The sequence below is a fragment of the Spermophilus citellus genome, assembly GCF_964194105.1.
Source record: "Spermophilus citellus genome assembly, chromosome: 1".
NCBI lineage: Eukaryota > Metazoa > Chordata > Mammalia > Rodentia > Sciuridae > Spermophilus > Spermophilus citellus.
The window spans coordinates 234,915,697-234,941,342 of record NC_138182.1 but is presented as its reverse complement, the minus strand read 5'-3'; the positions used below and the strand labels follow the sequence as shown (position 1 = coordinate 234,941,342).

At 36.0% G+C, this 25,646-nt stretch overlaps 1 protein-coding gene across 2 annotated transcripts in view; it reads left to right on the top strand.

Moving 5' to 3' along the window:
- The window catches only part of NLN (neurolysin), a 106,386-nt gene that overhangs the window by 43,749 nt on the left and 36,991 nt on the right, over positions 1–25,646 (top strand). For both annotated transcript variants that reach the window (XM_081282634.1, XM_081282633.1), the window contains exons 2-7: positions 1,254–1,513; positions 5,511–5,659; positions 16,615–16,722; positions 18,954–19,056; positions 19,708–19,868; positions 24,467–24,602. In XM_081282634.1, the coding sequence (XP_081138760.1) occupies positions 1,254–1,513; positions 5,511–5,659; positions 16,615–16,722; positions 18,954–19,056; positions 19,708–19,868; positions 24,467–24,602 (917 nt within the window). The remainder of the gene's footprint in view (positions 1–1,253; positions 1,514–5,510; positions 5,660–16,614; positions 16,723–18,953; positions 19,057–19,707; positions 19,869–24,466; positions 24,603–25,646) is intronic.

Here is a 25,646-nt window from a genome sequence, read left to right as displayed (position 1 = left end):
ACCCTCTCCCCATCCCAAGACCAGAATGGATTCCTGCTGTGAATTTTCAGAGTTCCCTCTACTTAACCCATCATAGCACTTATCTCAAAAGAGCATATTTATCCATGTGTCTCTTCTGCTGAATTAAAGTAGCAGCGTCTCAGTCAGTTTGTCATTTTATCTTCAGTGCTTGTCACAGTGACAACGTATAGTACATATTCAGAAATAGTCTTTGGGCAAATGACCTTTAAAAAGTTACTTAGCTTCTCTGAGTCTCAACTGCCTCATCTGTTAGAAAGGGAATAATGCTCTTCTTACCCCCATAAAGTTGTTTTTACGTCTTACAAAATAGGAGGAATGAAATTTAGTATAGTAATTAAGAGTGTGGGTTCCAGGTCTGTACCGTCCGGTTTTAATCCTCGCTCCCACCCTACCACTCACTAGCTGTGTGTTCTTAGGTTGACGACTATTTTAATTTTCTCTTCAGTAAAACAAGAATAACTACAGTATAAAACTCATGAGGCTGTTGAAGGACTGAGTGAGTAGAACCTACCTGAAAAGCATTTCAAACAGTACCTAAATACACACTTATATTTTTATTTGTGTATTTATAAGCTCTGAAGTAAGCGGGGATTGCAGGGGTAATGGAGAGAAAGGGGGTGGTGAGAAAGATAAACTCACAGCATCAATATTATTATTGTTGTTTAATGTTAATATTATAGTGTTTTAAAGTATCATTATTCTTAATAATAGATTTTTCTTTTATAATTAATAGCTATACCAGAGATTATTTTCCACAAATAAATTCAAATTATTATTAATGTAAATTAATAATTAATTACATAAATAATGTAAATTCAAATAATTATTTATGTAAAATTTTGAGAAAAATTTGGCATTCAGTATAAAAAATAGAATTTCTCAAATGATTACTTGCTAAACCTGCAAAATTTTTTTGAGTCTATATACATAGTAGGTAGAAATTAGCAAAGATAAGACTTAGCTTAATTTATAGAGGACAGTTATCATGTCCTTAATACCTAATTTTATTTTTCTATGATTTCATTGCATAAGCAATTCAGTGTCTGGACAGTGTGAATTCCATTAAAACTATAATTATGCAAAAATAAAAACACCAGAGCATTTAGTTTTGTGCACATATGTTCATCTCAGAGAATTCGATCTGTTTTCTAAAAAATGTCTCTGATTTAACTTTAATTTTATAGTACACATTTGAAATAACTTATCTCTGTTCTTTTTCTGATTCTTTTTAGAGTTGGTGGTTCCAGGATTTTACTCAGAATGACATTAGGAAGAAAAGTGACATCTTCCCTTCAGACAGTGTCTTCCTATACTGCAGCTGGCAGAAATGTTTTAAGATGGGATCTTTCACCAGAGCAAATTAAAACAAGAACTGAGGAACTCATTGTACAGACCAAACAGGTGTACGATGCTGTTGGAATGCTCAACGTGGAAGAAGTAACTTATGAGAACTGTTTACAGGTGCTGGCGGACATAGAAGTGAAGTACATAGGTGGGTAGGATGAACAAACATATCTGTATTTCCTTTTTGTGTACATCTAAAACCATTTTATGCTTTCAGTTTTGGCAGTCAGATTTCTAGTTTTATGAGAGATTGGTTGTATATAATGGTTGGTTGCTTAGAATTAAATTGCCTAAGAAAATATACAAAACGCAAAATAAATAAAATTTTAAAATTAAAAAAACAAACAAAAATTAAATTGCCTAAGATTTATACATTTTATTATATTGGCAAAAATGCTATAAATTGTGCACTCTTATTACACTTTCTGGACACTATTTTGACAATAAATATCAAAACTTTTAAGTTCCATACCTTAAGCCAGCCGTGGTAGAACATGCTTATAATCTGAGCAACTTGAGTGGCTGAGGCAAGAAGGATTGTAAGCTTAAGGCCAGCCTTAGCAATTTAGCAAGACCCTGTCTCAAAATAAAAAATATAAAGGACTGGGAATGTAGCTCAGTGGTAAAGTTCCCCTAGGTTCAATTCTCAGTACCAAAACAAAGGAAAAGAAAGAAAGAAAAAGAATTTTATACTCTAGCCCAGCAGTGCCACAACTAGGAATTATTTTCTAAGAAAATAATCAAATACAGACAAAATTTTTGTATAAATTAATGTATAAATAGGCACTTTTATAGTAAAAGCTCAAAAAAACCCCAAAGTGTCAACCAATAGAATTGTGGGTTTATAGTCACAATTTGATGGCTATATAAATTATGACCCATCCATCCTCTATAACTTTCTGTAGAAATTACAATTACAGTTAGAAGCAATGTTTAAAGACAGGAGAAAAGCACACAGAAGGAAAATTAAAAGAGAAATAAGCAAAATTTAATGATAGTTTTATTAGTGAGCATTGTCCAGAGAAACAGAACCAATAGGATGTGTGTTCCTGTGTGTGTTTGTAGGGTGTGTGTGCGTGTGTGTTTGTGTATGTGTGTATAGAAAGAGAGATTATTATAGGGAATTGACTCAACATGACTTGGAAGGGTGGCAAGTCTGAAACTTGGAGAATGAACCAGCAAGCCCAAGGCCCTGGAGAGCCAGTTGTGCAGATGAAATCTGAGGCAGTCTGCTGAAGAGTTCTCCCTTGCTAGAGAAGCCAACCTTTTTGTTCTGTTCAGGCCCTCAACAGAATTGACAAGATTCCCCACATTCTGGAGGGCAGTCTACTTTCAACTTCACCAATTAAATGTTTGTCTCATCAAAAGTCACATCATCAAATAACACATAAAATCAATCCCTGATGCCAAAAAATAAAGTCAAATTAACTATCACAGTGATTAATGTTTTGGGTGAGAGATTTACTGTTGATTTTAGCATTCTTCTTTATGCATTTCTTTATTTTTTCTCTGCACTGAACATATATTATTTTAATAATGTATGAAAGCCTTTAGGCTATAAGGAATGAAGGTGCACTTTGGTTACTTTTAAGAATTGGACATATTTTGTAGGATAATGTGAAACAACTTGACTGTCTATTGAGGAGTCAAAAGAGAATATAAAACAGCTGCTGATGTGGATATCATAAAGATTCAGAATCCAGCACAGTCCTAGTGACCTCATCATTTCTTTGCCCCTACTAACTCTTCATTACCTAGAGTTCTCTACCCTGTGTCCCACTGTAATAAGGTCTTGGCTATTTTCTCTTATCTTGCATTTGTTTCCATATCTACAACCACTACCAACTGTTCCACTCTCAGTAATGGCCACTACATCTTATAAGTCTTGAGTTTAAACTTCTGAATGAAAGGATCTGCTTGGTCTTCTTAGTCAAAGTCAAAGGGACGGAGTTGGTCCCTATTCAGCAGAGCTTTTCCAACAGGTAATTTCATGTGTGTCTTCTGCCTCTATGTGGTTTGTCCTTGTCATTGGTCCAGGTGCCTACTACAGTCTTCAATCATTTGTAGCCAGGATGGTGTGCCTGCCTAGTAATGCATTTGACTGGTATAAAACCAACAGGGAAAACAAAAACTCTTGTGGATTAATTATCAGAATTTTTCAGTTTGAGCGTAGACTTTGTTTTAAAAAACAACCTTTTCTTGTTCATGTATTTTCTGAGAGTTCATTAACCTCACAGTAGCCATTAAAATCTCATTAGTCTAGTGCCAGGGACTGGGCATCTGCATTGTTTATAGTCTGGCAAGGAGAACATAAATCTTGTTCCAGGTCTTTGTGACAAAGGAAGGAAGGAAATGGTTTTCAGCTTTATTGTTTGTTTAAGAATATGTTTCTGGTTTTAGGTTCCTACGTTTTATGTTACTCAATTAAGTTCTTGGACAATTTTGATTCCTTCTTAATATCTTTTTGAGCTAATTTTTAAAAGCAAACCAAAGTGGCAACTATTTAGTGAACTGTATCACTTAAACCAATGCTGTTTTAAAAGTTAAGTCTTCTGTTCCATTTTTTCCTTAGCCAACAGACATAAAATTGCATATTAAACCAAACCCTAAAATATGATTGCATAGTTGTATAGTTTGATTTTTTTTAAATATCCACTATGGATTTATTCTGATATTTCTGGCAGTTATTTTTTAATAGCTTTATTTGTAACAGTGTTATAAGAGGATGGGATATGATTGAAGCAGCTTGTTTGTACTATTTCTTGGTGGTATGGTGGTACATGCCTGTTATCCCAGCTGCTTGAGAGGATGAGAGAGGAGGATTGTGAGTTCAAAGCTGGCCTTAGCCACTTAGTAAGGTCCTAAGAAACTCAGTGAGACTCCATCTCTAAATAAAATACAAAATAGAGCAGGGGAAGTGGCTCAGTGGTTGAATGCCCCTGGGTTCAATCCCCAGTACCAAAAAAAAAAAAATGAATAAAATAAAATTTCACAGTTTGATTTTTAAAAATATATACTGTGGATTTATTCGTTATTTCTGGCAGGTATTTTTAACAGCTTTGTTTTAACAGTGTTCTAAGAAGACAGATACAAGGGAGGCACCTTGTTTGTACTATTTCTTTGTGTGTAAAGGATAGCTCTACTATCTATATCACATGTGTAAATTTTACCTCTTCATAGCATCTGCAAATTAGTGAAGATAATCAAAATGTGTTCATTGTCACAGCATAGCCACAAACATCACTATAACCTACTCAGTTTTGTTCTATAGTATTGATTATTTTATTCATAATCAGAGTTTTTCCCAGTTAAAGTCAATATGTAAATATATGATAATCCCAACAACCAATTTCAACATATGATGCTAACTGCCCCACCAAACTATCATTGTTTAATAGGAACATCTCCCAGTATCTAGCTGCTTACTTGATGGTTTTCAGCCTTATTGTCTGTTTAGATTTCAGGGAATTCTCTAAAATTATAAGAGTATTTTAATATTTATATGCTGTGTACATTTGGCATAAGGTTCATAACTTTGATTAGATTCTCTAAGAAGACTATAGTAAAGGAAAAAAAAGTGTTAAGTTCTATTTTGAGAAAACCACATCCTGCTAAATTGATCTGCTTGTTTCTTGAACATGCTTTGTCTCTGCCAGACCCCAGGTTGCAGTCTCTACTTTTCCAACCCTGAGCCGGTCCTCCTCCAAGGTCCAGCCTTCTCTGTAGCATATAATGCCCAGCCTTCAAGAGCTGCTGCCTCTGATTTAGTATCCATTCCTTTGACAACCAGTAGGTTCTGTCCTCTATTGTTCTCTTTTTATGTATCCTGTTCCCTCTTCCCAAGGAGGGAACGTAAGATGCCTCAGCATAGGAAACATGGCTTTATCTTGATACATTTCCAGTTAATAAATTATACCCTAAAAATATTTTGTTAAGTGCACAGTGCATCTTCCTGTTCATGTTGATGCCAAGTGGAACAGCCAAGTCCTGCATTAGTTGTTTCTTGACAGCCTTAGAAGTCTTTGCAGAAACTATAAAATGAAAGACTTACATCAGCATAATCATTCATCTAGGCAGGAGGTATTTGGCTTTAATATTGATTTGGCAGGTCCAGTGTATTCATAGTGTTTTTTCTCTATCAACAGTGGAAAGAACCATGCTAGACTTCCCTCAGCATGTGTCCTCTGACAAAGAAGTACGGGCAGCAAGTACTGAAGCTGACAAAAGACTTTCTCGTTTTGATATTGAGATGAGTATGAGAGAAGATATATTTAAGAGAATTGTTCATTTACAGGTAAATGGTGTTATAAATTCCTTTAAAGGGGAAGAAAACCTACAACAAAAAAATTAAGAACCTGGGGGCTGGAGATGTAGCTCAGTAGTAAAATAAGAGCCTTGCACACGTGAGGGCCTGAGTTCAATCCCGCCCACCACCAAAAACAAAAAAATTAAGAAAGTAAGAACCTTTGACCTAGGATACATAGTGTTTGAATTTTCCTTGATTTTGTTTCCAGTGATTATAATAATGGTCATTACATAGTAATATGTATTGTTATATCATATAGGTTTATATTGAATTGCTAATTCCATTGATTTAAGAGTTAGAGGCCAAGGGTAGAAGTGTGCACAGCTATGAGTCTAAGGCTTTTTAATCATTATGAACTTGATAGTTCTATGTAAAAACCCCTTTGAATTTTCAAAATACTGTATTTCAGAATTTCTCCCTAGAATTTCCAATTTCCTTCAATTAACCTTCCTTTTTTTCTTTTTTCTTTTTTGGTACCAGGGAATAATCCAGAGGTGCTTAACCAGTGAACCACATTCCCAGCCCACTTTTTAATTTTAATTTTTATTTTTTATTGATTTTTTTTAAATAAATGACAGCAGAATGCATTACAATTCTTATTACACATGTAGAACACAATTTTTCATATCTCTGGTTTTATATAAAGTATATTCATACCAATTTGTGTATTCATACATGTACTTTGGATAATGATGTCCATCACATTTCACTATCCTTGCTAACCCCCTGCCCCCTCTCTAACCCCCTCCTACCCCTCTGCCCTATCTAGAGGTCATCTATTCCTCCCATGCTCCCGCTCCCTACCGCACTATGAGTCAGTCACCTTATATCAGAGAAAACATTTAGCATTTGTTTTTTTGGGATTGGCTAACTTCACTTAGCATTATCTTCTCCAATGCCATCTATTTCCCTGCAAATGCCATGATTTTATTTTCTTTTATTGCTGAGGCAGGGTCTTGCTAAGTTGCTTGGATCAGTTTAACTACCATATCATGACTTCTAAATTCTCATTTGAAATAATTTTTTTGTTACTATTCCACCTTCTTTGAGTCTTATGAATATTAGATATGGAAGCCTGTTACTTTAGATTTCCTTGTCATACTTTTAAATTTTGTGTATATTTGGAACTGATCCCACTGAATTTGGGGATAAATGCTACATATAAAGTAGACTAGCACACCCTAGTGACCTGATAGACACCAGTGTGCTCATCAAAGGGTGGGCTGGCTCATTTCAGGACTTAATTGTAATGATTTAAAGCAATTTCAAATTTGGTTCCATAATTTCTCCTCTTTCCAACAGAGCAGTTGCTCTCTTACGTGTGGATTATTGGATGAACATTCTCAGAATGTTCTCAGAATCCTCTAAAGTTTCTGTGAAAGCTATATCAGAATAATAAATATTAACTATTGTGTTTCCTTTTTCAGCGAAAGTTATTACTTGAATTTATTTACTTTAAAGCACCTTCCTTAACAGGCAATTATTTAGGTGATATTTTTTATAATGTAGAATAATCAGTATCAGGTTTCTGCTAGGGTTGGATACTTTAATAAGCAGTAAGTCTCATCCCATTTGTACCTAAAGGACACTTAGATATAATCCAAATAATCTGTTTCTTTTTCTGTGCTAATAGTGTAAGCAAAATAATGGTTACATGATATACTATACAAAGCCTTCATTGAGCTGGATAAATCAGATCTTAAATTCATATGAAGTCAGCAACTTCAGGCATGTTCTATTAAAATAATACTGAGTTCCCAAGATACCACCAAAACAGATAATAATCAAATATAATCTTATCCAAATTGGATAATTATGAGTGATGGCCTTTATATTCTCCTAGTTTTATTTCATTTCCAAATAATCTAATTTTCTTTCTAGCTCTATATTTTCTTTCTAGCGCTATGTTCTTCACTTAGGGTTAATAAACAGAAATGTGAAATCACATTTCACAGTTCTTTGTACAAATCTTGCCCACTGAACATTCCCATCATCCACAGATACATGTTACCCCAAAACTTAGCAGCCAGAAATAGAAGCAGTCATTTTATTTTCTCTGAGAGTTTCTGTGGATCAGAAATTCAGGAAGGAATCATTTGAGCAGTTCTGATTTGGGGTCACATATGTAGTTTCCAATATTGATGGCTAGTTTTGAAGTGGACAGGAAGGAGCTGATCAAGGATCTTTTTCTTTGTGTAGTCTCTGGATAGCTTGATCAGCTGGGGCTGTTGTAACAAAGTACCATAGACTGAGTGACTTAAAGAACAGAAATTAGTTTTTTTTCACAGTTCTAAAGGCCAGAAGTCTTGAGATAAGAAATGCCAGATAATCAGGTTTTTATGAGAACTCTCTGACTGCCCCTTTCCACTGTGTGCTCACAGCCTTGCCTCAGTACATGCTTGGGGTGTGGGGATGAGTATCTGCTCTTCTTGTTATAATTTCACCAGTCTTTTCAAATTAGAACCCACCCTTTGACCTCATTTAACCTAAATTACCTCCCAAAAGCCTATCTCCAAAGAGAGTCACTGGGGTTTAGGGCTTCAACAAATTAATTTTGAAAGGACAAAGTTCAGTCCATTACATGGGGACATACTCAAGTAATCTGTTTATGTGGGTTAATTGGGGCTTCCTTCCACATGACTGCATTAGGGTAGAAGGACTTCTGTACTTGAGAATCAGGGCCCCAACACCAGTGTGCCAGGAAACCACATAGGAACTGCTTTGACATGTCTTGGGAGTTACATAGCTTCACTTCTGCCATATACTGCATGTTATATTAGATGATGCTATAGTTTGGATCTTGAATGTCCTCCAAAGTCTCATATGTTGAAAGCTTCGTCCCCAGCCTGTGGCAATATTGAGAAGTAGTAGAGCCTTTAAGAAATGTGGCCTCATGGAATGAAGTTAGGTCATCGGGGGCATGCCCTTGAATGGAATATTAGTATCGTAGTCCCTTCTGTTCTCCCTCTTTACCTCCCAGATACCATGGGGTGAATAGATTTACTGCACTCTTCACCATGATAAACTGCTTTGCCACAGGCCCAGAAAAACAATAGAACCAAGCAACCATGGACTGAAACCTCTGAAACTATAGGTCAGAATAAATTTTACCTACTCATAAGCTGATTAAATTTTGACATAGCAATGGAAAGCTAGCACAGAAGACCAGTCACTGTGATGTGCCCAGATTTAAGGGATACTACATCACAGTCTGGGGAGTATCAATTAATTTGTAGTCATGATTTAAAACTTTCAAAATAAGTAACTTTCAAAATAAGTGACTCAGTGGATATAAGAAATCATAGTGGAACACAAGACTAAGCAGTGTGCTGTGGTCTTCCTCCCCTTCCCACCAGTGCATGATTAGTAATACTACCTCACATCTGTATAGCAATAGAGCTATCTGATTTCACCTTTATACCCAATTCTGTTTGATTCTGTTTTGAACCTCCAACAGAAAGCCTGATACAAAGGATGGATTTAATAAATGTTCATAGAATGAAAGTAAGAAACAAGATGGTGGCAGGTTTGGAAAACAGGCCTTCAGTAATTGGGGCTGGAACATGAGCTCTTGTATCTCTACCTTATGATAAAGTGAAAAAGAATTCCTAATGCATTAAGATCTTAGAATTCTAAGCCAGGCAAGGTAGTGCATGACTGTAGTCCCAGCAGTTTGGGAGGCTGAGGCAGGAGGATCGCCAGCTCAAAGCTAGCCTCAGCAAAAGCGAGGTGCTAAACAACTCAGTGAGACCCTGCCTCTAACTAAAATACAAAATAGGGCTGGGGATGGGCTCAGTGGTCAAGTGCCCCTTAGTTCAATCCCTGGTTACTCACTGCCCCTCCCCCCCAAAAAAGATCTTAGAATTCTAAAGTTTAAAGCTTTTAGAAGTTTATATAGGATTTTTTATGATATTTGGGCAGGAATGTATTTCTTAAATAAGACACAAGAAGTACTGTGACATACAAGACTAATATGCTTGATTACCTTAAAATAAAGAACTTCTGATCATAACATGAAAAGACAAATACTGAAAAAAAGAAATATTGTGAAACATTGCACTAGTAAATCATTCTACAATATATAAAGAACTACTATAATTAGAAACAGAGACATCCCAGTAGAAAGATGGACAGATGACATGAAGAGATAATTCAGGAGAAGCACAAATGGCAATTAAACCTGTGCAAAGATGTTCAACCTGATTAATAATCAGGGAAATGCAAATTACCTCAATAAGTTACTATTTTTCACTCATGAAATTGGCAAAAATTAAGAAGTCTGACAATGCCAAAGTGTTTTGTGGATGTTGATCAGTGGGAATGTTTATTCGCTGCTAGGACAAATGTAATTAAAAATTGCAATAACTAATTTGGAGAAAACCTTAGTATTATAAAGCTGATCTTAAATTCTCTACAGCCTATTGTAATCTCCCCACCTCTGCCTCAATATTTACCTAGAGGTACTTTTGTGTGTGATTCTTGGGGGTCTCCATAAACAGGAGCTGAGCACGTAGGAACTAAGCCTTGAGCAATGGATATGTGAAACTGGCTTCAAAGCAGGCGGACCTCACCTTTTCTTGGCAAGGAATTACAGCTCTGGGAGTGGGCATCACTGGGCTACACCCCGCTGAAACCCAATCCCTTGCCTCATTTGGGTGGAACTTTCTCAAGTGTCTTCCCCTCAATAATTAGGGTTTCAGGTGTGCTTTCTCTCTCTTTTCCAATGGACCTTTACGGTTGAGAGCCATCCCTGATTCCTGCAAGCAAAAGGTATTTCTGTGTGTTGTGTGCTTTCTTTGCTGTTATCTTAGTTGCTCTTGTGAAGCCAGCTCAGGTCGCCAGTCCGGCTGGCTAGCGATATGTGTTCATAGATAAAATTAGACAAGTAAGTGTTCATAGCAACATTATAACAATAAAACACTGAAATAACCCAGATTTCCATCAACAACAAAATGGATCGATCAAATGCGGTACATGGGGCTGGGGCCGTAGCTCAGTGGTAGAGCGCTTGCCTTGCAGGTGTGGCCCTGGGTTCAATCCTTATCACCACATATTAATAAACGAATAAAATAAAGGTCCATCAAAAAAAAAAAACACCAAATGTGGTACATTTATGCAGTGGAATATTTTATAGCATTGAAATTAAGAAACTAGCAACCATGGAACAATAAATATGTCTCAATCTCAGTAACAATGAAAGAAAAAAATTGCAATGTGCTGCATATAGCATGCATATATGTGTATATACAGATATACACAGATATAAGTGTGTGTATATATATTTTTAAGAGCATCATAGTCATATATAATAGTGGGGTACATTGTGTGTATAAAATCATACATGTAAGAAATTTGATTTCATTCCCTGTTTTCCTTCTTTCCATCCCTTCCTCTCTCCCCATATTTTTCTTCCTCTACTCTCTGATTTTTATTTTGCTCATTTATTTATTTTTTTATTATATACATAAAGAAATTCCTTTGGTACATTTATATATGCATATAACATATATAAATGTTATATGCATATATAAATGTTCAATTCATTCCATATTTCCACCCCTTTCCCATCCTTCCTCCCTCCCTGATTCTTCTTCTACTCTACCAGCATGATGTCATTTTATAAAGCTCAAAACTAAACAATATATAGATAAGTGGTAAAACAGGAAAATTGTTTATGATAAAATTCAAGACATTTATCTTTTGTATAGATTCCCAGTTAAATTAGTAAATGCAACAACATTGTTAATATCCTGTATCTTAAGGGAAGTATGGATTTAATTTGTTCTTATACCTTCCATATACATAGGTTTATTCATCTGTGAATATCAAATGTTTCATTACAATTAACATACTAAATGAATATTTAATTCCACCAAAAGAAAAAGAAAAAAAGGATTTCTTTATCCTGTTAGCTTGAAAATGGCCAAATGTCAAGCCAGCATTTATGGGCATAGGTCTTAGTACTTTTCCAGATCTCAGAAAGACTTTTCAATCATTAAGTTAAAAAAAAAAGCAAAAATCAAAGAAGGTTTCATACATGGAATTTCTAGCTATATTAGTGAGAAAATGTACATGTCTTCAGATAAAACAGTCCAGACATATTTTATTACAACTAAATAATAAATGCATAAGAGGAATTCTTTGGTAAAATAAAGGCTGAATTATGCAAGCAAAATAGAATGACTTTTGTAATATTGTTTATATTTTTTTCAGAGTTGTGGGCCAACTAGAGATTTAAAGGGGGAAGTTTTAATGTTAATGCTGATGAATAGGTCATGGGATTAAGTATAGATGCTTGCTTTCTTTGTTTTATTGTTTTGTTTTGTTTTTGTGGTGCTGGGGATTAAACCCAGGGCCTCTGGCATTCTGAGCAGCTGTGCTACCACTAAACTATATGCCCCCAGGCCAACTTGGGGCATGAATGTGATCTCTCCTACTCCACCAATTCTGGAGGGCCAGTGTCCCAAATTAAAATACAAGAGCCAGTACCTTAAAACTATGTCCAAAAAAATGAAAAACTGTCTAAAATTTATTTATAATTTAATTCCTTTTATCTACCATGCTTTTCTTGTTCTTTCTTTTTTCTTCCATGTTTTTTTGTTGGTACATTATAGTTGAACATTACTGATGGGATTTGTTGTTACATATTCATACATGCACACAGTATGACAATATAATTTGGCCAATATCACTCCCTAGCACTTTCCTCTTTCCTCCCCGCCTACTTTCTTGGTTTTGAAAGTGTAGTCATTCTTCATAATCAATATACTAAAACTTATAATTTTGTCAGGCCTTTAAAAGCCTAGGGATCCAGATGTAAGCATCAACCACCATGGTCTTCTCCATTGGCCCAGTTCCCCCATTTTTGTGCCTCATTTTTGTCTACAAACTTAATATCTTTTTTTTTCTTACCCTACATGATATTAACATCATCTCCTAATAGATCTTTTTTACCCCTTCTTATGACGTAAAGCACCTCAAGAATATTCGGTGTGGTGGTCCATGCCTGTAATTCCAGCGGCTCAGGAGACTGAGGCAGGAGGATTGCGAGTTCAAAGCCAGCCTCAGCAAAAGCAAGGCACTAAACACTCAGTGAGACCCTGTCTCTAAATAAAATACAAAACAGGGCTGGGGATGTGGCTCAGTGATCAAGTGCCCTGAGTTCAATCCCCAACACCAAAAAAAAAAAAAAAAAGAATATTTGTCTTTATTTCCCTAGTGTCTGACATCAATAGGAGCTTAGTAAATTTATGTTGAATAAAATCCAACTAGCCCCCAATAAAAAGTGTCTTCTTACAGTGTGGTGTCCTACATCAGTGTCCTCAGACTATGGCTGTGATGCAAGCCATGAATCCTGGATGGCATATTGAGTCAGTAGTCAGGGGGAGGATCTTTTTCTGCATCCCTCTAGTCCAGGAATGCAGTGGTAGGATAAAAATCTAACAATAAATATCATGGATTGGGGTGGGGGGTGGACAGAAGAAAAAGGAAACTGAACTGCAAATAAAACAAGTAAACAATTTATTTCCCTATTTTATCTTTTGAAATAGGCTCCAATAGCCCATTCCAATATCTTTATATTTCCTTAGCCATTTCAAAGTTTGTGAATTCATTTTTAAATGATAGTCGGAGGAAGGTACAGTCTCAATCTTCAGAGTTCCTTCAACAACTTTATAATTTCTACTTTGCATACATAGTAAGCACAGTATGAAAAATCCCACCAAAATAATGTCTTTACCTGTGTATATTAGAAACTGGAAATATGAAGATCTTGCAAAAAAAAAAAAGGGGGGGTGGGGGAGGGACAATGTCAGGGAGACAAAGGTAGGAAGGATTTGGGGAAAATGAAGGAAATTCTCATTTTTTTCTTATGAAGTTTTAACAAGTGATAAAGCTTCAAGGATGGTCATGGATTCCTGTGACACACTGGGAAAAGCAGTAAACTGAGAATTTAAACAATTTACTTTCTTCAATTTTTAACCATGAGAAAGCTGTGTGATCTTGGGAAGATCATTTAACCTCATTTTCTTGCCTATAAAATGAGCATGTAAGCATACCTATGAGGTGGGGGACAGGCAGAACATATTAACACATTTACATAAAAGCTCTTTAAAACAGGAGGAAGTTAAAAGGAAAATAAATCTTGTCACCACAGAAGTTAAAATAAGGGTGTTTACTGTCAGGTCGTTTAAATTTAAAAAGTATTGCAGAGAACTTTACCCTTCCCTGGACAAACCTCCCCCATGAGCCTATGGCCCAGTTCAGATTCAAGGGGAGAAAGCCTTGTTCAGGAAGGAAAGTATGACAGCAAAGCAGTCTGGAAGTGTTTTCAGTTCCCTCTTAAAAGATCCCTGAGGGGGATTCTGACCTTGCCTGGAGATCATAAAGGAGAGTGTTATCATGATGGGCTCTGGAACAGGAATGTGCTTAAGAAGTGCATTTTAGAACTGCCTCACTCCTTCCAGAAACCTCCAGAGATTGCCTGAGACCTCAGTATGACTAGCAAGCTGTGTCTGGTTATAATTGAGTCAGATTTTTGTTAAGCATGATTTCTGTGAATTTTTATTTGAGTATTTTAGTCAGTTGTATTTTTTAAATGTTTTGTAGTCGTTACCGAACATTTATTTATTTATTTATTTATTTATTTATTTATTTGCATGCATGCTGAGAATCAAACCCAGTGCCTCACACAGCTAGGCAAGGGCTCTACCACTGAGCCACAACCCCTAATTAGTCATATTTTAATTGGACCTAATTCATGGCTGATTTTTCTCAGAATATCCTTCTACCTGTTTGTACCTGAATCACCTGTTTTGAGTATAAGTAGTTTTACTTTTAATCCAGACGATGAATTTTGAGTATCCTAAGCATACTTCCAGGCTTCCTGAAATAGCTGCCTCATTACCTGTAGATAGGCAAGTTTAGTCCTACTCACTGTGAGGGCCCCTCATGATCAAGCACAGTTGTGGAGTTGGAAGTCTGCTTATGTCAACTAGTGAGGCTTTGGTTTTTTTGTTTTGTTTTTGGTTTTTTTTTTTTTTTTTTTTTTTGCTATTCATTTTAAATGTTTATTTTTTATTATTTATTTATTTATCTATTTATTTATTTATTTAATTGGTTGTTCACAACATTACAAAGCCTTTGTCCCAAGCTCAGAGTGAAATGTGGCCCAGGAGCCTAAATGCCTATGTAGGTGTCCAGCTGCATGCCTCAGCTTCTCACAGGCTGACCCTCTGCTCTGCATCTCTCCCTACTCACCTGGGTCCTTAACAACCTGCCTAGCTCTTGCCAGACCCTTCTCACTGGGGATTCCTCCTCCTCCACACACATTGCTACTGCCTGGATTCTCCCAGCTGTACAACTTACAGTATTGTACCGTCTCGAGACTCCTGTTGCCATGCCTCACACTTGAGAACAGACTTCCTGACGCTATTAAAGCCAGCCCAGATGAATCCAAGTTAATCACATCCGCATGAACACTGTGATTTGAACTGCTGGCCATCCCTGAGGGAGCCAGCCCATAACCCAGTATCTCCCTGGACATTCTGGGTTTCTTCCCATTGCGGACACTTGCTGCTAGGATTTCAGTAGATGCCAGTACTACCTAGGGAGGGTTCCAACTTCAATCATGCCAGCATGCTCACAAATTCTAAAGGGACACAAAAGGAGGTTATTATGGAAAAAAGAAGCCTTAACTATTCTTTGCCTCCACTGAGGGTAAACTCAGAGGAAACTTTGAGTAATGTATGAACAGTAAGTGCTTTAGTACTGTAACATAAATTATTTATTAGTGGACAAAGTGAAATACAGTTTGCTCTCTCAAATAGTACCCTCAGTTAAAATACAACGGTATTCACCTGCTGCAACAAAATGTTTAAAAAATTATGTAATTATTGCAGCAGGACCCTAGCATCAGCAATCTAAAATGCAGCCTCTAAAGCTAAATGCAGTCTTTTAAAAGACTAATTAGCTGGAAAATTAGGAATGCTCAAGGATGAACAGTCCAGGTCTTTCATGGAGAGAGTATCCAGCCAATGGGAAGTCGGTAAAGCCCCAGAGACAGGAGGCACTCTTTGGCTGTCAACCAGACTGAATCCATTACACCTGCTGAATCTGTCTGGAGTCCATTTCCTACTAGGGACCACTAACTGACCAGTCATCCAGATGTGCCATGAGTGTTCTGCCACCTATTTTGGAGAAACATGATCTTTTTATTACCTGTCTGTAGCTGGGGGAATTTTCCATTCTCCTCCAGGGCCCTTTGTTCCAGGGCCCTTGTTCTTTGGGTGAGTGTTGTGTTGCTGCATAGAGATTTAAATTCACCAGCAGCTTTCCCCCTCTCTATGCAGTGCTGACTCATTTTCCCTAGACACTTGTTCATATGCAGCTTGCTGTGGTCCCTTGATCTCTCTTGCCAAGTGACGGGAAAGCATTTGTGAGGTATTGGAAGCCTTTTACTGGGGTTTTATCCAGCTGTCCTTGTTTGGTATTTTGGCAAAAGAGTTCTACTCTGCATTTGTTCCATTTTTTCTATTCCTGCCTTTCAAATAGAACCAGGTTAGCAAATGATAGAAAATTAAATCCAGATGATTTGTGATAAGAAGTGTTTTTTTTTAAAAAAAAAAAAATAGGACTACTCAGTCATAAAGAATGCTCAGAATGAGATTATGCAAATACTTCTATTATCGCACCTTCCAGTGGTAAGGGCACACTTGATTCTGAGGCAAGACAACAAAATTCTGGTTAGCTTTATATTTATTTAATTTTTCTGTTTTAAATGAGCAGAAGCTCACTGAAGCATAAAAGAAATTATGTTTTTAAAAGAGCCTGCCTAGGTGCTTCACAGCTCAACAGAGATGATGAATAAATTTGCTTTGGCTTCATAGTTTATAATTTACCCATGCACTTGCAACAGAAATGGTTGTCACACTTATTAATTTCAGGAAACTTGTGATTTGGAAAAGATAAAGCCTGAAGCCAGACGATACTTGGAAAAGTCAGTTAAAATGGGAAAAAGGAACGGACTCCATCTTCCAGAACAAGTACAAAATGTGAGTTTATGTTTCTTTTTCTTACTGGGGACAAAATGAATAAATAAAATACAACAGAAATAAGGAAATAGGGAAGAAGTTGGAGTGTAATAAAATAACCCATAATACAGATGCATTTACAATGTGTTTGGTATTCTATGTTTTAAATCCTATAACTCCTGTTAACCTCATGGTGACTGACAAACAACTAATAATTGTTTTTAAATTCTGTCCAGGTTTTATTTGTTTTATGTTTGTTGGGTTCCTTCTCCTGATCTATTTTATATTCTTTGTTGGTTCGAGATCTTAATAGTTGGCTTGTATGTTCTTTCTCTTGGACATACAGAGATAGAGCACTGGTAATAAACTCTATTGATGGAGAGTTTTAAAACCAGCACTTTGGAATGGAGCATACTATGATTGATATATGCTCCTTTTATAAAGAGAGATTAGCTGCTGGAAAGTGCTTCTCAAAATTTTATTTTGTCTAAGGCCAATCCTTCTAGGTTCAGAAGGATTAAACTAAACTTGGCTGCAGAATTAACCTCATTCTTCTTAATAGGAAATATAATTCATATTTATTTCCAGATCAGTCTTCTAGAGAGCAGACCCGGAAATAAGTTTGAAAGAAATCCAGCCCAAATGTCATCATGATAGATATAAATAAAGGCACCACTGAGACATGTACCCTTCTGCCACCTCAATGCCCTTTGATCACCTTATGTCATCTTCATCCTCATTAGAGGAGAAAGGCACTTGATCTGCTTGTCTGACCCTTTGCCTTCCTGGCCAATCCTTCAGTTCTATAGTATGAAAACTATAAGGGTACAATGTGTTTAGTTAGCTCACAAAATCCCTTTTTAAAAAATAGATGATAGTCATTTGTGTAACTGGAAGATGCAGAGGTAAATGGGCTTCACGGTTTATTTGAATCTAGATGACCAGTGGTGCCTCCTGATTTTTCTTACCTCTACTCTGTCTTCTTTAGTATTAGTGTTAACCAAAGGCTGACTTCCTTTTATTACTAAAGTAGCTGAAAACTCCCCCATCCAGAAGGACATTGGGAAGCTCCTATCAAACCTCCCTTTGTGTCCTTGTGACCCACAGTGAATCTTGGACCTAATCCTCAATCCCCCATCAGACACTGATGCTTCTTATCAACACCACAGTTTGAGAACCAGTGTAGTTTAAGTAAATTTCATTATCTAGCATTGTCAAAAGAATGGGACACATTAATAAAAATTTTTTTGTTATAGATTGCTTATTACTTCCTTGCATCTCCAACCTAATACTTTTCTGCAAATGTTAGTCAGAGGAATGCCAGGCTTGGGTTATTTGAACAAGTCACCACAAGGAAGATAGAGTAGTTTCTTCAACTTTGTAGAGGATACACCCCTGGAACTTCACATAGGATCAAAGGAGGAGTGATGGAAGGGAAATTGGAAAGACAAAGTATCCTAAGAAAAGCAGTGAACAATATGTGTTAAGGCAGTAGTCTCAAAGTTAAAGTGCACTGAAATTACTTGTGGGGCTTGTTGAAAGTCTGGTTATAGCACCCCACTCTCAAGAGTTGGCATTTCAGTAGGTTTAGCATAGGTTCTCAGGAAACTTCATTTCTAACAGGTTCCCAGTTGATGTAGCATTGTTAGAAGAATGGAACAGATTAATACAGTTTTCCTGCTTATTGATCTCCCACCTAATACTTCTGATGCAAATGTTAAGGTTCATAAATCACCTTTGTTAGCAAATACTTTGTAAAATTAAGATATTACCTTTTTTCCAAAGCAACCTTAGAATTAATTACTTAGTACTTTTCTCTTGGTTTGCTTCAGCACCAGATCCAGATTACTAAATTAAAAGATTGGAATTGGAAAAGATTAGAAATATGCTTAGTGGTGATGGGCTACTAGATTTATTAATTCATCAAACATCTATTTATTGTGTGTGCACAATGTACCAGATACTACGTTTATTATAACTTTTACATACTCTTATTATAATTATTAATCTGTTTAGTTCTTCAAATTTACAATTAATTTATAATGCACCACGAAACTTGCCTTTCTTGCATCCACAGGCATAATGTAGAAGACTGCCAGCACCTGCTTTCCCAAGCACATCTCAAAGTACTTCCTGAGAGTTGGGTACCAAATCCAGTCTGCATATAAGAGTGAAACTTATTTAACCAATGAAGATAAAAAATGAAGGTTTCTTTTTACTGTTAATGTTATATATATTTTTCTACATTTCAGGAAATCAAATCGATGAAGAAAAAAATGAGTGAGCTATGTATTGACTTTAACAAAAATCTCAATGAGGATGATACCTTCCTGGTATTTTCCAAGGCTGAACTTGGTAAAATTCTGTTATTTTTCTAGATCAAAGTATATAACTTAGGCAAATAATGTCACCTCACAGATTGCCATGCTTTCCAGACAGAAAACTTAAATCAGAGTTCAAAATATTCTTTTAAAAAATCATGCAATTCCTATCCCCATCACTCCTCCTACAGAAACAACAACTGAAGCAGCCAAAATTAGGCTTTAGGCTAATAAGAATGTAAACTATTTCTAGAGACAGTCCAGAGGAGATTTCATAATTTTTCCCCATAATCTTTTTTAGTAACTTATGCTGGTATTTAATAGCCTTCAGAGCCTAGAACTTTTTTTCTACCTTGCAGTGTGCCCTGCATTGTCACTTAAACTAATCTCTTATTCTGTTCTGGGTCTTCCTTGGCTTAATTTTTTCTACTCTTCATGAAAATGCCATCTGTTCAAGTGCACTGAAGCCTATTCATAGTTTGAATTACCATCTCCTGAGCCACCTGGCCTCTCACCACCACTCCCATTCCAACAAAATCAAAATTATAATATAGGGATTGTCATATTTTACTTGAATTTCAATTACTCCACCAAATTCCTAGAGCTACTTAGAGGCACCATGCCAATGCTAAATAAACTAGTAATTAGTGGAAAAAATGATGTATGAGAAAATGATTTTTTGCAGGTGCTCTTCCTGATGATTTCATTGACAGTTTAGAAAAGACAGGTGATGACAAGTATAAAATTACCTTAAAATATCCACACTATTTTCCTGTCATGAAGAAATGTTGTGTCCCCGAAACCAGAAGGAAGATGGAAATGGCTTTTAATACGAGATGCAAAGAGGTATTATACATTTGTCTTTCTTTTGTTTTTAATAGAAGATTTTAAGGAAGAGGTTTGCTTTGTTTACCAATATTGAATTCAGCTCAGCGGCAATATTCCTATTTGTGTATGTATCGCACCTTCTAATTCCCCAGGACTATAAGACCTTTAGGTTTGGCTCAGTGGAGCCTGCTTTGTATGACCATAGACTAAATTGTTCTGATAAAAATAGAATGGGTGTCATAAACTAGAAGTTGTATTCCTTTCCCAAGTCAGCAGTACAAGGCCGGTAAGGTATCTCTCCTTCTATAACAATTGACTTCCAACATCATTCCTGAAAATGATTTTTCCCCAGCCTGTTGAGAAGGTGGGAGAAAGACAGTACAGGCCAGGACCTAGAAGCAACTGACATCAACTCCATTCACATCCCATTAATTCACATTTCATCCTGTAGCTGTATCTAGATCCAAAGGAAGCTGAGATGTAATCTTTTGTTGACAAACATTTGCTCAGCTTAGAGGGTTTTATTATTAAAAGGAAGTAGAAATGGATTCTTAGCCAACTAGCATATTCCACCATTGTCTGTTTCTCTAGCTACTTGAGTAACCATGAACACCCTTTTTTTTCATAGAACCAATTGTCAGTTCCCATTCAGTTATTGCCTTGAGCTCAAAGATCAAGATCTCTGTGGGACACATAGTTCTTCCTAGAGATAGCTTCTCATGATCTAGCAGTCTATGAAAGTAAGACATTTTATCATCCACCTCACCCCTGCTATAAATAAATAAATAAAAAACAGCCCTCCCATTTGGAAAAGGAAAGAATGAGAAACAGCAGACACAGCAGTTTTCAAAACACTGTTTGGCAGAAATTAGGATTCCATGCTCTGGTGAAGTTCCTTGGATTTATTTGGGTCTGCCTTCTCCGAGTATTCCTTTATCAGTGGTACTCTATGGTCTCAGATTTTGCCTGCAGGGCGTTCTTTCGTGACTATTATCTTCCATGACCATATCTTGGGGTACTGCTAGTTCCAGTATGAAGTGTATGCTAGTGCCAGTTTAAAGAGTTAGGGTTGCTTTATTAGTCAAATAACCACACGACTAGGCCAGGCCTTATATCATCCTGGTAATAAAATTCCTTCAGAAACTTAAGTTTCTCATCTGTTTTCTTCCATAATAACTATACCAAATATTGCTTTTGACCATAATTCCTGCCAGATCTTACATGCTGACTTGTGTATTTTGTCCATCCTTCTCTTCTTCAATTTAATGGAGTCTGCTTTGGAGCCTTTCGAAAAGCAGGCTTAAAAAGGAAGGTAGTATTCTCAAACTAATCTCTGCAATTCAGTCACTCCAAGTGACATTCTTTCCTCCTGGTGTTAGAAACAGAGCAACTGGCTTTTCTAGCCATCTGAAACCCATATTATAGACCACCGCAGAACCTTCCTTAGCAAAATTCTTTTCCTTTTATTTTTGTAAATTGGTCAGTACTCACATGAGCTCACCTCTCTCATCTGATCCTTTCAAAAGCAGCGTATACCAACAAATATGCCAACATTGTTAGTTTTCCCAAACCGTTTATTTGGAGCTAAGACTTAGTAGGTGCATGGCTTGCTTCTACGTTATAGCAAACAACAGTTTTAACAAATGTTCTTTGTGATATAATAAGTTCCCAGCCTGGTGAATGAAGAAGCCTATACCCTCACTTCCATTCTGGTACATTTTTTCATTTTGTTATAACAGCATCCTGTTTCTGCCACTAGTCTCTGTATGTCAAGGTGCAGGATGAGCAACTTTATAGAAGTCAATCAAAATCATAGTGACCCAAATAAGATCAAAGTTATTTCTTTTCAGAAAGTAGATTAGAGGTTACCAGGGAATATAGAAGCAACCCTGAGCAGTTTTTGTTAATGGTTATAGCATTTCTGTTTCAGATAAATGAATATAATTAATGCCACTAAATTGGAAATTGGACACTTAAAAAATGGTTAAAGTACAGCCAGGAGTGGTGATGCATGCCTGTAATACCAGTAGCTAGGGAAGCAGGAATGCTTTTAACTACAGTGCATCTGTAGTTAAAATGGCAAATTTTTATGCTTTTTATATTTTACCACAGTAATGGTTTAAAAACGAGTTCAAGGCCAGCCTTGACAACTTAGTGAGACCCTATTTCAAAATAAAAAAATAAGAAGGGTTGGGAATGTAGCTAAGTTGTAAAGCAATCCTGGGTTCAATTCCCAGTACTGGAAATACACATATATATTTATATATAACATAACATATCTAATATATAGAGTATACATCCTACATATAGTATGTTTTACGTTATATATTTGCCACAATTTTTTAAAGGTTTATTTCTTTGTAACGCATTGCCATCCTCAGTATGTGACTTCTGATGTCATTGTTGTTACCTTCCTTTCACAACTAGCAAGGCAAGCATTTATAAAGAGATGACCCACCTGGGCATGATGGTACATGCCTATAATCCCAGTGACTCAAGAGGCTGAGGCAGGAGGATGGCAAGTTCAAAGCCAGCCTCAGCAACTTAGTGAAGCCCTCAGCAACTTAGCAGGATCCTGTCTCAAAATAAAAAATAAAAAGGGCTGGGGATGTGGCTCAGTGATTAAGTACCCCTGGGTTCACTCCTCGGTACTGAAAAAACAAGAGAGAAAGATAACCTAGAAATTTCACTCATCATCTCATTTACATTCCATTGTCCCATTAAGTTTTGCATGGCCACAAGTAGATTTAGGATGGGTAGCTGGGTAACCATGTGTTTATCAAAAACTGTTAATAAAAGGAAGAATGAGAGAGTAGGTGTTGGAAGAAATTTGGCAATCTGAAGAAAAGATCTGGGGAAATGAAAAAGATGAAAGAAGAATTCAAACTAGTATAATTCAGACTAGAATTATAGTATGTGTACATCTCTTATCCATGCTTCCAGATTCTAAAATACTATTAACAGGTAATTATATAGGGTTTGCTCTTATGTCAGACATTTTTCTAAGTACTTTACATATATTCTTATTTGAATCTTCACGTTCACCCTATAATGAGTTGAAAAAAGTGAAAGATGAGAGAGCTGAGCCTCAGAAAGGTCAAAGGATTTGCACAAGGTCAAACAGCTAGTAAGTGGTGGAGCCAAATTTTGAATCCAGGTTATCTGACCTCAGGTCTTCCTAGAAATTAGTCCATAAATAATTTGCTGATTTGATTATTAGAATTGGTTTTCTTATGACATTTATTTACTTCTGGGAGAATTTACTTTTCCTTTTATTATTAAAAAATCAATACATTTCTAAGAGAATTAAAATATAGAAAGTATTTGTAATATCTACTTGGGAGAAAAAATCCCAGAAACATTTTTAAATATTGAGTTCTATGGTGTGTTAGTCTGTTTGTACTGCAATGACAAAATACCACAAATTGGATAATTTTAAAAAACAAAGAAATTAATTTTGATAGTTCTTGAGGCTGACAAGTCCAAGATCAAGATGTTGACTTCAGTGTCTGGAAGGGTGCTTCTTGCCACCTGCTCACATGAGAAGGGGGAAGAATGCTGCTCTTCAAATGATAGAAGGGCGCAAAAATGGCCTACACCTGTTCCTTCAGCTCTTTATTTGGCACTGATCCATTCATGAGTATAGTGCCCTCATGTCTTTGGTCACTTCCAAAATGACCCCACCTCTTCATATCACAACACAGATTTTCAACATATAAATTTTACGGGAACATTCAGATCATAGCATGTTACATTAACTGTGTTTACATTATCATCCATCCACAGAACTTTTCTGTGCTCCCTAACTGAAACTCTGTGTTCATTAAACACTCCTCCCCATTCTCCTCTGACCCCGGATGCTGACAACAACTATTCTGCTTTCGGTGTCTATGAATTTGCTCTGGAACCTCATATAAATGATATCATGTATCTTTTTGTGAGTGGCATATTTCACTTACCATAATATCTTAAAGGTTCATCCATGTTGTAGTGTGTCCTCCTAAGACTGAATTGTATTCCATTGTGTTAAATGCCACATTTTGTTCTTGTATTCATCTGTCAGTGGACACTTGAATTGCTTCCATTTTTGGCTATTGTAAATGATGTTGCTATAAATGTGTGTAGAAATATCTCTTTGAGTCTCTGCTTTCAATTCTTTTGTATAATATATATTCAGAAGTGAAATTGTGGATCATATGGTAATTTTGTTTGATTTTATGAAGAATATAATTTTCCACAGCAGCTGTACCACTTTATGTCCTCATCAGCAATGCACAAGGGTTTCCAATTTATTTACATCCTTGAATATATATATATATATATATATATATATATATATATATATATATATATATACACACACACACACACATACATATACATATACATATACATGTATACTCATATATCTATACTTTAATGCCACATGCTATACATACAATAGTCATACTAATGCATCTGTAGTTAAAATGGCAAATTTTTATGCTTTTTATATTTTACCACAGTAATGGTTTAAAAACATTTGACAGTTTTACAAACCTCAAAATATAACAACTCTTCTTTTAGTGCTTTGGGTTCACTTATTATCTTTTGGTTTTGCTGTTGTTTATTCCTAGGAAAACACCATCATTCTGCAGCAGCTACTGCCACTGAGGGCCCAAGTGGCCAAGCTACTTGGCTACAATACACATGCTGACTTTGTCCTTGAAATGAATACTGCCAAGAGTACAAGCCATGTGACAACCTTTCTCGGTCAGTTCTTTTTCTTCTTTAAAAAAAAAAAGTTATATGGTTTCCATTTCTTTTTTTTTTCCCTGATTTTTTGCTATATCATGTCAACTTAAGGTCTCAAATCAAATATTTCTTTGAGGATATCCAGGTTTTCATTCAATCAAGAGAAATTCATTGAACACCTCTTCTATTAGATAGTGTACTTATTCTAGGGGCTTCTCATGGTTACTATGACATTACTATTATTATTATGACATTACTATTATTCTTCATTCTATCTTGCATGTTGTTTGAGATTTTTATACTGATTCCTCACATGACATCTAAACAGTGTTAGTCCATTGCATTTATTCACTGCCACTAGGTATTTAGTAGTTACAGTTTGGCTACTTATGAATTTGCATGAAATAAGCTGCCAGATATGATATAAATGGAAACAACACATATTTTTGTTAAATATTTATTTTTTAGTTGTAGTTGGACACAATATCTTTTATTTTTTATGTGATGCTGAGGATCGAATCCAGGGCCTCGAACGTGCTAGGCGAGTGCTCTACCACTGAGCCACAATCCCCAGCCCCAAAACAACATATATTTTAAAAAGCAAACATTTTATGCTCCAGAAACCATGTGTCAATGTATGAAGGTAATATAAAATAATATACATCAAAACTGTTATCTAGAAGCTATATTCACATTCATTTTAAGTCATTTTTTCATAAAGGTTACACAAATCATGGCTCTTATGTCCATGACATTTAGTCTCTGGAACTCTCTCACTTACCTATCCTCTCAGTCTTAGTGTCCCCATTCCAACCATCATTATTTTCTCTTTCATCTTAGTGAAAATGGTTGAATAATTCAGACACAATAAAGATATTATTATTTTTTGTTATTATATCTCTAATCTGAATTAACCATAGTATGATTTCTTTTGTACTTTCCCCACTAACCCCTTCAAACTTTATTCACCTTCAATAACATTCCAAATTATTTGGAATGTTATTGAATAATTGTTGTTTTGAAATCCTTTTATTAACTTAATTAGGTTGGAGAATGATGTGT